At 40.4% G+C, this 16128-nt stretch overlaps 1 protein-coding gene across 7 annotated transcripts in view; it reads left to right on the forward strand.

Annotated features, from left to right (window-relative positions):
• Positions 1-16128, forward strand: part of AHCYL2 (adenosylhomocysteinase like 2) — a 1498752-nt gene that overhangs the window by 888029 nt on the left and 594595 nt on the right. For all 7 annotated transcript variants that reach the window (XM_044088837.1, XM_044088831.1, XM_044088833.1 and 4 more), the window contains exon 10: positions 2915-3003. In XM_044088837.1, the coding sequence (XP_043944772.1) occupies positions 2915-3003 (89 nt within the window). The remainder of the gene's footprint in view (positions 1-2914; positions 3004-16128) is intronic.

The following is a 16128-nucleotide window of genomic DNA, read 5'->3' on the forward strand; positions in this document are numbered from 1 at the left end:
TTGCCTGAAAGATTGGACATGTTTGTATTCAGACACAAAACAAATCACCCCAAAGGGTGAGTAACCAATAAAAAAAACAAACAAAGTTGAAAAACACGAGCCAAAGCACACTTCCAGTAAATGTAATGTAGATCCATGAACTTAGCGCTTTCACCAACCACTAACACACAACTCTGATGATGCCATTAGTGGATGGTGAAAGCGCTAAGTTTGTGGAGCTACATTAAACTCAATGTTTGTATTCAACACCCTGAACACATGTTACACATGGTCATTGCTGTTTTTAGCTGTAGCCTGTCTTCCATCTTGGAATGTTTGCATGCATTGACTTACTGATATTGATTATTTTGAGGTGTTGCATTAAGGTTTTACCTGCAGAGCTGTATTTTAGATAATAGTTTTTTTGGCTTTTGTAGTTGCATGTACAAACGCAGAAGAGGAGGCAGGCAGGTCAGAAGGGTGTATATGTTTAAAGCATACATTTTATGTTTTATATACTGGAGTTTTATTTCTGGTGGATTTAATAACCAAAAGAAAAACAGGTCAGCACCAAATGAGTGGAACTATAGTTTATTAAAACAAGGCAACATGGCAACACCAACAAGGTGAAGTGCAAAGCACTGCACCCAAAATCAGACTTGTTTTGGCAAATAATGCCTTCCTCAGTGACAACAAAAGCATATGTAATGCAAATACTTATATACTAAGATAGTACAAGCAAAACACAATGTCATTGGTTAATCATAAGTGATCATTAAGACCTGGGGAAAAATGTCCACCCAACTTAATAATCCAACTTATTTTTCTTTCTTGTTAAGTATAGTGTGCCAACCTAGTTTGTTAGTTCTGTCACCCTGGATTTTATCAATAATCATAAATCTAACTATAGCAGCACTGTGTTTAACAGTATGTCTGTATAAAGCACTAGAAACCCTCTTATTCCTAATGTCACTAAAGTGTTCTGACATAACTATACAGAGTGGACAAGAGGTTTGACCAACATAAAAAGCAGAGCATGAACAGGTCACCAAACAAATTACCCAATCACTACTGCTTTTCACAAAAAAAATTATATCATAAATCGTAGTAGTATTTTTGCTAGAAAATTGCTTAGACGTGGGCATAAATTTACAAAAAGAGCTATGTCCACAAGAGATAGAACCAGTCAACCTGTCCCCAGTGAGTGTCAACTGTTGGTGACATGACCTCTGTCTTTATCTTTACAATGTTTATAATGGCCAAAGTGGAAGCCCAAGGTTTGACCCCCTACAATAAGAGAACCTACATCTGGGTATCAGAAACTCAGACAATACATCATTGGCCAATAAAATGTTGCAGTGTCTGTCAACAATATTCCTAAGGATGTTGATATTCCTTCCAAAAGTAGTAATTAATCTAATAGTAGAAGCATCCTGATGAGATCTGTCCCTATATTCCAATAAATTAGACCTGTCCAGTGTTGATGCCCAGTTTCTGGCAGACATATCTAACTGGTAACATCTAACTGGTAACCCCTACCCTGGAACCTTCCAGTAAGGTCCTTTCGGTAGTATTCGTAGGTATCGTCAGAGGAGTATATACTCCTAACATGTAAAAACTGCGATTTGGGTATGTTTCTGATGATACGACATGGATGGAGGGTGCTAGCATGTAGTAGGCTGTTAAATTCTGGATGTTTACGATACACCTCACTCGAAAGAGTGTTATCCAAATTCCTAATTATGGTAACATCAAAAAAATGTATACGTTTAGTATCAAAACTGACCATAAATTTGATCCCCTATTAATTGTCATTGAGATATTGAACAAATTCCTGTAAATAAACACTATCTGCTCGCCAAACCACCCAACAGTCATCCAAATATCGCCTCCAAATATCAGTCTTGCCCAGAAAAATATTATGATTCACATCATAAATCAGTTGCTCTTCTAAGTAACCCATGAAAAGGTCCACATAAATAGGGGCAAAAGAGGCTTAGCAATTTTCTAGCAAAAATACTTCTACGATCTATGATAAAATTGTTTTTGCGAATTGCAGTAGTGATTGGGTAATTTATTTGGTGACCTGTTTGTGCTCCGCCTTTCATGTTGGTCAAAACTGTCGTCCACTGTATACGTATGTCAGAACACTTTAGTGACATTAGGAATAAGAGGGTTTCCAGTGCTTTATACAATTAAACACAGTGCTGCTATATTTAGATTTATGATTATTGATAAAATCCAGGGTGATAGAACTAACAGACGAGGTTGGCACACTATACTTTATAAGAAAGAAAGAAGCTGGATTATTAAGTTGGGTAGACTTTTTTTTCCCAGGTCTTAATGATAACTTATGATTAACCAGTGATAGTGCATTTCGCTTGTATTATCTTAGTATATAAGTATTTGCATTACATATGCTATTGTTGTCACTGAGGAAGGCATTATTTGCTGAAACCGGTCCGATTTTGGGTCAGTGCTTTGCACTTCACCTTGTTAGTGTTGCCACGTTTTAATAAACTATATTTCCACTCGTTTGGTGCTGGTCTCTTTTTCTTTTGATATTTGCCTTTTTGGCCTTTGCACCTGCCGTACTTGCATAGCTGCTTCTCTTTCTGTGAATTTAATAACCAAAAAACTTAAAATAGGGGAACCTAAATGACTAGAGGTCACACTGTGTAACAAATTCTTCTGGGATCTGCATTACTACTTAATGAATGTTTTGTAGTCTAGTACAGTGCCTTCAGATGTCTTGTTTCTTATTAATAATAATAACAATAGTAATGCAGCATAATTTTCTGTTGGTTGTGGTATAGCTCATCACAATGCATATATATATATATATATATATATATATATATATATATATAGTAAACCCACTTTTAGCTGTCAAATTTGCCTGACCAGCTTTTCTTTTTTTTTTTTTATTCTTTAGGTTGGAAAAGGCTGTTGTGCTGCCCTAAAAGCCATGGGATCTATAGTGTACGTTACAGAGATAGACCCCATCTGTGCTCTACAAGCCTGGTAAGACATGGCACCTGTGTAAGACAGGGAAGTCTATTGAATGGTGATCTAATGTATATGGTTTCAGAGCCCTTGTGCGGTGGACAGCTGTTGGGATTCCACTTGTATCCCCACCTCAGCACTGTTCATCATTATCTGTAGCTCCTTCAGTAGGTGTGCGTCATAGGGTCACTGTCCAATTTGCCATGCACTTGTAGCCCTTGCATTTCCCAGTTCTTTTCTGACACTTAGCATAATTCAGATGTTATGCAAGTGACAGAAGTTCGTAGTAGGGAAGTTTCTACATTCAATACCTGAAATGCTAAAGCCACTCATTAAATGTTTCCGCAGTCATCAAGTCAGTGTCCAGGATCCACACACACACACACACACACACACACACACACACACACACACACACACACACACACATGTTGCTGTTTGGTTCTACTCAGGAGAGGAGCATAGGATAACCCATCACCACAAGTGACAGCAAGTAAAACCCCACTTCCTGCAGGAAGTCTGTCGGAAGGCTTGATGCCTACATTACTTGGAGGAAGGTTGAGCTCTACTGGATGCTTACCACAAGGACCATCTGTGGGATCTTGAGTGTGCAATCTTGGGTTGGCACCTGACCTGGAGAACAAACGTCTAGTCAAGGCCTTCTCCTCTTGCATCTTTTCATGAAGTGGCCACTATTTCCTCTTGAGATGTGAGAACAGACCTTTTGAGTGAAAACATGTCAGTCTTATCCCCCCCCCCAAGCACATAAAGTTTGGAGCCCAGGAAGTGCACCAAAGGAAAGATTTTGGGAGGGGCATTCCAGGGTGTCTGCCACATTTCTTTCTATATTTGTACATATAATGCATGACTGCAGTTGGCTGGTTCACATGGATGATCCTTCATGTCTTCAGTGAAGATGGAGTATTTAATGTTGGACCAAGGAGAATACCTGTGTGCCAGCCCTCCAATGAGTAAAGTGAGACCCACCGACCAGAGTTGAGGAGACTTCCATAAATCCTTCAGTAGCAGGTGGATGCACATAGATGGCTTACACTGTGTGCAAGCTGTTCTTATTGTGGAGGGACTTGTCTTTATTAGGGCAGGAGAACATTCTTAGGAATCTTGATTTTATGCTAATGTCAGGCCTCATCTGTGGAGTGTGCTGTATTTGGACCCAAACACTTGTCTTGTCAAGTGAGCCTCATGTCTTTCCATGCTTAAGGTAGAGAGATTATTCTTTATCTTTACTTTCCTGGAAAGGGAATTCTGTGACAGATGAGGGTAATTAGACATCGCTATTCTTCCCTTTCATACAGATGAGGGCAATTAGACATCGCTATTCTTCCCTTTCATACTGATGAGGGTAATTAGACATCGCTATTCTTCCCTTTCATACTGATGAGGGTAATTAGACATCGCTATTCTTCCCTTTCATACAGATGAGGGTAATTAGACATTGCTATTCTTCCCTTTCATACAGATGAGGGTAATTAGACATCGCTATTCTTCCCTTTCATACAGATGAGGGTAATTAGACATCACTATTCTTCCCTTTCATACAAATGAGGGTAATTAGACATTGCTATTCTTCCCTTTCATACAGATGAGCGTAATTAGACATCGCTATTCTTCCCTTTCATACAGATGAGGGTCATTAGACATCGCTATTCTTCCCTTTCATACAGATGAGCGTAATTAGACATCGCTATTCTTCCCTTTCATACAGATGAGGGTCATTAGACATCGCTAGTCTTCCCTTTCGTACAGATGATGGTAATTAGACATCGCTATTCTTCCCCTTTCGTACATATGAGGGTAATTAGACATCACTATTCTTCCCTTTCGTACAGACGAGGGCAATTAGACATCGCTATTCTTCCCTTTCGTACAGATGAGGGCAATTAGACATCGCTATTCTTCCCTTTCGTACAGATGAGGGCAGTTAGACATAGCTATTCTTCCCTTTCGTACAGATGAGGGCAATTAGACATCGCTATTCTTCCCTTTCATACAAATGAGGGTAATTAGACATCGCTATTCTTCCCTTTCATACAGATGAGGGTAATTAGACATCGCTATTCTTCCCTTTCATACAGATGAAGGTAATTGGACATCGCTATTCTTCCCTTTCATTCAGATGAGGGTAATTAGACATTGGTGTTCTTCCCTTTCATACAGATGAGGGTAATTAGACATCGCTATTCTTCCCTTTCATATAGCTCCTACTTTGGGGACTTGTTTAAGCTCATGCAGTCAACTGAGGACTGGCTTTGGTCCTTTGTGGTCTGTTGAAGATGCCTACATCATTATTTATTTAACATTTGTTGACTGGGAAAGTCCAACTTGGAACGTGGCAATTTTCAGTGGAGGCCCGGTGAGAAATGCTCCAGCCATATCTTTGTAATGTGGGAGGAAACCGGAGCACACAGAAGAAACCCACATGAACACAGGAAGGACATGCAGACTCCATACAGAAGGCACCCCAGACTAGAATCGAACCAGCGAACCTCTTGCTGTGAAATGACAATACAAACCGCTGCACTACTGCACCAGCCAAAAATTATCTGTACTATTATTAATTATCTGTAGCAGAAGGGTGAGGAGCATTGTGTCATCCCACTAGAATAGAAGCTTTGTTGCCCTCCTGCCCCATCTTACTGTCTGCTACTATTGGTACCTGTCCTCCTATTCCTTATGGACTGGGCATGGAATCAGAACTGGTGGATGACGGTTGTTCCTTCCAGGCAGATGTAGTTGGCACTGAGGTGCAGTATCACTTACTTTCCCAGTATCCATTTTATGCCATGTCATGATTCCCCAAGGTTTCATTGATGTATTGCACACATATTCTGCCATGCGCATGATGCATTGGCGTATCTGCTGCATACCATATGCATATGTGTGGCCTTCTACCATTGTGTGTAGTCTCCAGTAGTGTCCCTTCTGAGCTGTACAAGCTGTTAGCTGCTTAAGCTTACCCATGCCCACTGACCAGTCTTTCAGCTTTCCAGGTCTCTAATTCATCCATGCAGATGGTATCACAAGTGGCTATGTGTCTGACCATGTGCGTGTTGTAGTGTTGAATATCGTCATATTTTTTCAGCCTAGAAGCCTGGAATTCTGCTTGAATGATGGTGGATGCTCTCTATAACACTCCAAAAAGAATAGACTGACACCCTGACCTAGCATCCCAAGCCATATTCTGGCAGCAAGTGAAGACGATTAAGGCTTTGAGTCATTCATGAGCTGCTGTTTGTCATCAGAAGTGTACAGGGTCTGATTCTTTACACCTTCATTTGCCTGCTGTGCAGGCCTGAGCAAATCACTTAACCATTCCATCCCATGTTGCTCCTGAAAACTAACCCTGTGAGCTTACCTGGCTAAAAAGATATATACAACAACAGCAGCAATGCATAGTCTTGTTTGATCCAGCATAGGTTACACAGATCACAGCAACGTTCCTGTTTACATCTAATGAGTTGTCCTTCCTTTTGTGTACAAGGGCTTTCTTCTTTGCCACATTGGAACTGAGGTCCCTTAACTATAGCAACTGCACCATTTTCAGTCCTCCCATGTGGACTACAGTTTGGGAAACCTGGAAGACCTCCCTGAATGGGAGATAAATCCATCTGCAGTGGGTTGTATGACAGGTAGATGTAGCTTTGTGCTGATGGTGTAGGAATGCAACAAGTTCAAGACCAACAGGATTGGCCAGTCCTAGGTGAGGCGGAGCCACTGGGGAGCCCTTGCTGAGATAACACATGCTTACTTGATTCCTGGTGAGAGCTTGACTCCCAAACCGAGGTCTTTGCTCATAGTAATTTTGGTGTGATGTCAGTGCCAGGCCTGACACAGGTATCTTACCATCATGTAGCATTACTCCCCTGTGGGCAGTGTACAATTATGATGTACTTGAGGGAGCCCAGATTTGATCTGCTGACATAAAACTTAGTTGTGTTATTATTGCCTTATTATCAAACTGTAACTGCATACTGGACAATTAAAAACATGGGGATTTCTTGGTACACATTAATACTGTTCTATATTAGTTGTATATAATTTAATGCTTCTAAATGTTTGGCTGCATTCAGTCATCTTATATGTTTTGTATTTGCCTGTGGCCCAGTAAGTGACTGAAAAGGGTCTTCAGACCAGCTCATCTACCTGGTTAATAAACAGCTGTAGGATGGTGCTAGGCAGCCCTCCCTATGGGCTCTGTTTGTTGAACATTTGGAAGTGAGACACCTGCTATTGAGCTGACCAAGAAGACTGAGCACTCTGCTTCCTCAAGTCTCCCCCTTGGATGGCTTGTTTGAGGACTACTTACAGGAAACAGGCTTCCTTATTTTGCCTACTCCTCATGTTTTCTCCAGGTAAGGAGCTGTTGGACTCCCTGGTCACCACTTTCATTGTATCTGCCTTTAAGGATGCAGTATTTGATGGCTGGAGGCCCCCCTATTTAGTTACTGGGGACCCCAAGAAGGCCTATTCCTGGTGTCACTTCTGTGCAGTAGGAGTTATTTGCTGTTGAATTAGCCTAAAGCTGCACTTTTGTAGTCTTTGCAGGGCAGCAGTGATTAGCAAGAAAGTTGATTTGGGCAGTACTCTGATGGTTCAAGGTCCCAAGAACATTGATAGAATTAGCACAGGGCTATATACAAGGACCCAGTTACACAACTATGAACAGTGTTTGGACTCTGAGGGGTTCTCAGTGAGAGTGGGTATACATCGGACTTAATCTCTGAGCCTACTGCATTTAATATTTGTGGTGGACTACATTAGCAAAAATGTTGGAGGAAGCAGATCAACAAAGCTGTTTTATGCAGATTATGTGGAATTACAAGCATATTCTGAACCAGAATTTCAGCAGATGTATGGGGAAAAGGAAAGCTAAACTGAAGGCACGTGGGATGAAACTGAACACAGGCAAGATGGTTGCCATGGCAGCAAACGGGACTTCTGGTATGGTGGCTCTTTGAAATATCGTGCTGATGATGCTCTTCTGTTGGAAAGTTGCTGATAGCAGGCTAGTCTGATAGCACTTTTTTGCAGAAGCATAAACAGCGTGGCAGTCATCAAGCTGAGGTCCTTATAAATGAAAAGAAATCTGCTTAGCAGTGCCTTCAAAAAAGGGAGATTAATCTAGAAAGCAAGCGCAAGATGGATGGTAACCCTGAAAACAATAAGGACAGAATTGCATGAAGTGAAGCAAACTCTCTGAGAGAATTTAATGGTGTGTGAGAATTGTGGGAGAAATTGGTCACGCATTAAATGAACACTCCTTGGTTGATACAGTCACTAGTAGATGAAAATGTGGAGTTAAAGGCTTGGAGTGATGCTGCTGAAGCTGGAGTCGAGAGCTTGGAAGAGAAGGTAACTGACCTGGAGTATCGCTCCAGAAGGAAAGAGTTACAATTTTTGGGAATTCCTAAAAGAGCTGAGGGAGTGAACTGCAAAGAAAAAATAGACTTGCTGTATATGTGGACCGTGATAGAGGAGGAGGAGATTTGCATAGACAGCATGATGACCGGTTAGGGAAGGAAGCAATAGACGAAGACCAATTTATAATTCGTCTTCAGTCATATAAACTGAAGGAAAGGATACTGCAGAAAGAGTGGAGACTGGAGCATAAAGTAATGTTGCGTAACAGAGAATTTTTACTCTGCAGGATTACACCTAGGAATCAAGGACACTTGCTGCTTTTTCTCAATGATAAGACTTTGTAAGCAGAAGGGGCTCCACTGGTAACTGCTACATCCAAGAACATTTTGTTTTGTTTTTTTTTCCAGAGGGCAGCGAGATCTTTTGCAGACACAGAAGACACCCTAGTAATAATGCAGAAACTAATGAATCACAGAATTGCCCTGAGAGATGTAGGGGACCATCAGGATCTGAATGGTGGAATGGAGGAACAGTACATGAAGAACGAGACTTAGATCACTGTGAAGACTCTCTCTGCTTTTCCAGCGTCAGCAGATGCTTAAAGACAAAGTACAGAGAATTCAGCAAGCAAGAAAAGGCAAAGGCTTGGAGTGATGCATATTCAAAGGGACTCTGTTGATAATATGGAATATTGAATGGAGGACTGATATAGATGACATGATCTATTGAGTACGAGTTCAGGCAACCTCTGGGCCCTAGCTGGACAGTGGAAAGGGTAACATGGTTACCTCAAGTTGAGACTTGCTATCTATCACCTTTGTACTAATAGCTTAGTTTTACCTGTATCTTCTTCATTTTACATTGTGCCCTAGAACAGTTTTATTTTGGTCTGCGCAAATCTTAAATATAGGCACTTTTTTTTTGTAAACAATTAAATGGTGCAGTTCATGCTATGCTGTTTATAACGGACAGCACATGATATGGACTTCATACAGAATAAATGCTTTTTTCATTTTTCTAAATGTAGAAGTTAAAAGTGACACTTGATGTTTCATTCCTTATATATAACCAGGGAAGAAGAACTGAAGTGTTTTCCCTCACCTTATTACTAGTATTTTGATTTTTTCTTTTTCACATCTCATATTTTCTGTGTGGAAAAGGTAAAGGGTGGCCACAGATTAAACTTTAAATTGGCTTTATCTTCCTTTGCTGAGTACATGGTTAGAGGATTACATAAGTACTTATTATTCCCTATAAGGGCAATTGACTGTTGATGCATGTCATTTTTAGACTAGTAATGAATGCAGGCAGGAGGTAGAGTTTAAGGCTACAGTGTTTAAAAGGGGGGGGGGGCATCTTAACTTGAAAATAAAGGAAAGTTAAAGCAAATATTTTGCATGGGAACTGATGTGCTAGATTAGCAAAGATTTAACACTAATGCAAGGTCTGGTGCCAAAAAAGAAAAGTGATTTTTTTTTTTTAACTTCTTTTCTCTCTCCTTTGATCTGTGGTGTACGGATATGTGAGAAGGAGCAATTGTTTTGGTTGTCTTGCAATTGTACAAGAAAATAAGCTGAATTGTCTCAGGGGATGTCATCAGAGCACTACAAGATTTACAGCTGTTTGAGTGCATTGCAGTTTTTCTTTCTCAGCTCCGTCAAAGAGCAGAACTGGCTGCTGTACAGGAAGACTCATTCGTAGAATGGTTTATCTTATTAACGTGGGGTATTAACATTTAAGAGATGCAAAGGTGTTTTGGCAGTCATATTTCTAAGTTTATACACAACCTACAAGAGGGTAACTAGGTCCAGATAAGGAAATGGAAGAAAGGGATGAAAGGGAAACATTGATTGATCTATACATAAGATGTTGTCATTTAAGTATATAGGGTGTCTCTATACCTTATAGATGAAGGAATGAGAAAGTTATGCAGATTAAGTAAAATGGAGATGAGATTACAAGTGAGGAGATGTAACGTCAATGGACTGGTAAATAGAGTTAAAAAAGATTGTGTAATCTAAGGTATGTGAAGAAGACAGGTGTATTTGATAGCATTGCAAGAGACATGGTTATCTGCAGAAGTTACTAAGCTTAAAGGTAGGGTAATAGTAAGTCCATGTTAGGAGCAAAAAAGAAGAGGAGGTGTAGTTTGGTTAATGAAAGCTGGTTTTCCACTGCAGATATATGACATATTGGAGGATGAAAAAACGGATGCATACAGGGTGTAGAGCAACAGTAGGCAGTCAAAAAAATAACACCATTTTTAGTATATTTTCTACCAAAAAGTTCAATAAGGATAAGTATTCTGACAAAGATACCAGGGTTCCAGCAAAGCATAAGCTTAGTTATAGGTGACTGGAATGTGATTACCTCTAAATGGGGTGTAGATACTCTGCCAAGAAGGTTTCTTAAGGAATATTTTAAGGAAATAGGGTGGAGAGACAGATGGAGTATACCTGGTGTAAGGGGGGGAGATAAGAAGGATATACGTTTTGCTGTGGGAAGCATAATTGTTGATCTTGATTGGATAGGGGATATGCACATATAGAATTCATAAAAGTGGTTAGGGATGTTACATGTCAACCTCTAATATTAACAGACCACACTATGAAAACTGTAAACCTGGAGATCAGTAAAGAAGTTGCCTTACCTGCACACTGGTGATTCTCTAGTTGGTAGCTTGAGAGTAGAAAACAAGGAATGGGGTGAAAGGGGAAATGGTGACTTTTTTTGACTCGTACTTGATACAGGCAGAGAAAGAAAAAGGGACATGGAGAAAGTGTGGGAAATCTTACATAGGTTTGGGTCTTGAGCTGGTTATAAGGTTAATAGGGATAAAACACAAGTCTTGGGAATTAATCTAGACCCAGAGACATTGAAGGAAGAAATGGATCATATGATCTGGAAAGATGAGAGAAATTATCTAGGAATCTGGCTGAGAGGCTCAGTGATGGAGTAGTTAGGGAGAACTTGTGACCTTATATTTGAGAAAATAGAGAAACAAATGACTAAATAGAAAACCATAAAACTAAATAGAAAACCATAAAACAAAATTTTCACCAGAAGGCAATGGTAGTTCAGTTATTTATACTTCCACAGTCAATTTGCCCTGGACATGTTTTCTTTGAAAATCCCATAATGACCTGTATGAACAAGGTGAGGTGGCTGCTAAGGGATTTTATATGGGAAAGAAGGAAGCCAAGGGTAGTGGGACAGTACTAATATTAAAGACGGAAGAGGGAGGGTGGGGGTACTTGAAATAAGTGTTTATCTATAAGCATGTGGAGTGACACGTATGTTAGAAATGATAGACTGTCACTATAATGCCGATTGGAAAACACTCATGCAGAATGTAGAACTGAGGGAGGGATGTGATCTAATGAAGATATTGCTAGGAGAAAGCAACAATAGATGAGTCAGTGTACAAGAAATGCAGAAATATATCAGTAGATTGTGGAGACAGAAGGATTTTAAGGAATGCAGGGCAGAGGTACTACATAGGAGGAACCACTATGTATAGGGAGAAACAAACTGTAGCAGGGAAGTGGACGAAGGCTTGGAATAAGATGAAATGTTGGCCTTAGATAATGAATGTGGGAAGCATTAAGGAATGGTCAGATATACAGGAAGAATATGATCTTCTAGAGAAACAAAAGTGGGTTTGTGGATGGGGTGGTAGTTAGATGAAGGAACTTGCAAAATAAATTAGTAGAGAGGCACTCACGCCTCAGTTAAGTGAGGGAAATGACCAGATTTTGGAAGGTGGGTACACTAAGACTGATAACAAGGGCATTGGACCTTTGTAGAGTTTCAGCAACTGAGGGGCAAAAGAAATTGAAGGGAAAATTGGAAGAAGTGTTACAAAAGGGAATATAAGAGCAACAGTGGAAATATGTAGTTCAGATTCCCAAGTATGTCCCGAATATGGGCATTGCTAAGTTGGCTAGAATCTTTCCCAAAGTGTCAGACAGGTGTTGGAGAGGTCTGTCAGAAGAGGGAGGCACATGGGGGGGGACACATTTTTGGGGTTTGCACCAAGTTACAGTCTTTTAAGGATGAGTTAGGAAAAATATTTTGGGTATTATGGGGTTGGAAAATTAACCTAAGCAACCTTTTTTATTGGAATTGGATGAAGAGGTAAGGAAGTCACAAAGTAAATTGATATTTACACTAGTTTTAGCTGGGGGAAAAAGTCATAACAAAAATATTGAGCAAAGGAAGTTAGGGGTAGTTAGAGAGGAAGTGGCATAAGGGGCAAATAGCTTGTCGAAGTTGAAGGGGAGATATTAATTGGTAGAGGTAGTCATTGTGGCCCTGAATTAACTTCCTGTTGAATATAAAATAAAAGATTAGGAATCCCTTTAGGAGGTGGTGGTATCGATTAGGAGAATAGTTGTGATAATTTAACCTTTATGTTAAATTTCTTCATTATTTAGTAGAAGGGTGTTAAAGTTATTGATGGGGGGAGGTGGGGGTGACAAGGTGTTGAGTTATTGCTGTGGGGTGACTATCTTCACATGCAAATGTTATTTTGACTTTAAAGTTTTTTCCATTTATTTCTTTTTCTGTTACTGTTTTACTCTCTAATTTTGTGGAAGTGAGAATATGAACTGGAGAAGGTTATTAGGAAGTACACTGAATAAAACTCAATATTTTTAATATATATAGCATGTAACAAGTGGAAGAGTCTGTGTTTGTGTCTAAGTTTTATTTTTTAATGAGAATTTGTAGAGGATGATATAAGATTAGTTGTTACTATGAGTTATGCCATTTTATTGTTTGTCATTTATTCAAAAACAAACAGTAATCCAGTAAACAAAGTTCTATTACAAGTTAAAACAAAAATAAGAAGCTGAAAATTGAGGCAGAAGGGAAAATAGTGGAACCAGTTAACAGCTTCGGGTATCTGGGAACGTGGTGGTTCAGAAGAAGGGAAGTCTAAATGAGAGGGGCAGAGATAATATTAGAGAGCCTGTGGCCAACTGGCACAGTGTTAGTGTGTGACAGAAGAATGCCAAAGATGCTGAAATATAAGGTATACAAAAGAGTGATGTACAAAATCTGGGCAGTAAAGCCAGAGCAGTTCAGAAAGGTAGAGGCGATTGAGATGAAGTACCTTTGACAGATGGTAGGTTGACACTGTGAGAGACATGAGGAAATGATTATAATCAGAGCAGAAGTCAAAGGTCAAAGTAGCTTCAGTTGCAGAGAAGGTCAGAGCGCATAGATTTTGGTGGTTCAGACACATGCACGAAAAGCAGAAGGCTAGAGGTTTGGGAGAGACAGGAAGAAGGCATGAGTAAGTGTGATGCAATGTCCAACAAAGAAGTGGAAGGCTTCTGCAAGAGAAGACCTGCATCTGTCAAACATGACTTGAAGGTATGAGAATGGCACTGCATCGAGAGAAGTGGCAACAGTTGGCACAGCACCCTGACCCATGTTTAAAATGGGGAAAAAAAGAGGGTGAGGGTGGTGATGATGCAGGGCATCCGTGATCCCAGAGATCACCGTCCATTTCTTCTGTCACACATGACAAGGAGCCCAGCACATTTTACAGGTGTGGTGAGATGGAATACCTCCATCTCATTTATGAGCTTATGGTATTGTACTGTGCATCTCAACTGTCAAAATTCTAGTCCTCCTTAGTGGAATTTGCACTATAAAAATCTCAAGGACATCCAAGGGTTTAGGCTCCGCAAATACCTAATTTATTACCTGTGACTGCTAAGGTAGGTTCCCAAGAGGCACTGTGCAAACTGTATTGTGTGTGGTTGGCAGTGCATTCTTAAGCATGTGCCTGCATTAATGGCTTGGTTGATATTTCCTTCACCTAGGACTGCTTCATTTGCTGTATTCTGGGTATTCCCTTCATAGGGAGAGAGTACTTTTGGCCAGGGCTTGTAGGTTCCCCTTTCTGTGAAGAGACTTTTCTGCTCTTCATGAATGCTGTTTCTTCCAAGATTAATCCCATCTGCATCCTAGGGACAAGGTTAGGTAATCTTTGCCAGCTCCTACTCCTGTTGTAAAGGACTGCTCATATAGTTCATCCCAGCTGTGAAAATCTTCCCTTGTAGTCCAACAGAATTGGGACTGGACCTCTGTTGGTCTTCTCTTCTTCCAGTCCTCTCCCATCTCTTCACAAATCGATCTATACTGAGGCAATAGTTTGGAGGCAAGCCTGTGCTCTGCCACTCTAGGGTAATGCGTAATACCCCACTTTGTAAAGGTAGGTGGGGCTGGCACACTTACTTCAAAGCCACAGAATTGGTGCTTTTTTCTGGTTCCTGGTCTTAGCATTTGTCTTTTTCTGAGGGGGTCTTTTTATAGTCTTGTTCTTTACTGCCTTATTTTGGAGGAGGGGGGTTGCATGGAGTGGTTACTCTGTGGGACCCATTTGCACCTTTATACGTTTTTACAGTGTTTGAGATTAGCTATCACTTCTACCTGGGAGATTCTTGCACAGTCCATACCCTTTCTAGTTTTTGGTCATTGTGATTGAAGGCTGGAAGGAACAAAAGTCCTATACTTCATTTTGGGTGACTGACAGCTGTTAGCCCTCACCCTCATTATCATCTTTAGTTGTCCTGTAAGGTTCACACCTTTTTCAAGTGTCCTTTTCAGCTTTGGCCTTTTTATATTTTCATAGGTTCATATTAGTCATCTGATCAGCTAAATTTTTTTTGTAATCTAGCTACTATAAATCCTACTAATTGCCACTTCATTCAATGACAGTTTTTGAGGCAGATCAGGGGGTATTTGCTGTTACCCACCCTTCCAGATTTTGTTTGAATAGGGTTAAGTAACTACTTTGTCTGATAGGGAGGAAAAATTTGTTTTGGAGATAAGGAATTATTTGGGAGATTCGTCTGTCTTGCCTGTAGGTTATGTTTATATTAAAGTGGAAGGTTTAGATGTGTTCTACAGGTGTTTATGGTGTTGATGATTTTATGAACGTGTATATGGTCCTTCTGGATGGTCATTTTAGGTCTTTATGTTATGCAGATGTCAACCCAGTGCTGTCTGCATGCAACAGGAAAGACAGCTGGAGCTTTGAGGTGGTCTGCATAGGCTATTGGGTTCAGGTCTTTGTTCATAGGTAGATACTAGGCTATTGGCCCTAGGGCCTATATAAGCCTAGCTAAATGATACCCTGACTTTTGCCACCCAAGAAAATAATTTTCCTGTGCCCCTGTCAAGCAGAGCCACAGAAGTGATCCCCGGGGTGAATTTCCTATCTTTCATCTAATCATCAAGATTTTTCTTGAAGAGTGCTAATGAGGAGCTTTGTTTGATATAGATAGGTAGTTTGTTCCAAAGTATGGGAAGTCTCTGGGACAGGAATCTATCCCTCCAGCATGTTCTGTTTATTGTGGTGAGAAAGTTTAGGTCCCTAGAGCATGTAGCTCCGAGGGATTGGGATTTCTTTAAGTGGAGCATGTCCAACAGCTCTGGGTTTGACATAGCTTTGTATGTTAGGCAGAGATTGCCTCTGAGTAGGCTATATGCGACAGAGTAAAGCTGGAGTTTTTTTAGATGGTCTGCATAGGGCATCTGTTTGAGGCTGGTAGTCCTCTTTGTGAGGTATTTCTGCAGCCTTTCTAGTTGTTGTAGATGTCTTCGGAGGTACTTGCCAAAACAGGCATTGTACTCTATAATGGGTCTAATGAGTGATGAGTAGAGGGGAACAATGACCTCTTTTTTCCTGGATGAGAAACCTTTTGTGATGAGGTGTGCTACGTAGAAGGATTTCCTGACTACTGT

This window comes from Protopterus annectens, chromosome 11.part0 (genome assembly GCF_019279795.1).
Source record: "Protopterus annectens isolate FY-2018-M chromosome 11.part0, PAN1.0, whole genome shotgun sequence".
NCBI classification, from domain to species: domain Eukaryota; kingdom Metazoa; phylum Chordata; order Ceratodontiformes; family Protopteridae; genus Protopterus; species Protopterus annectens.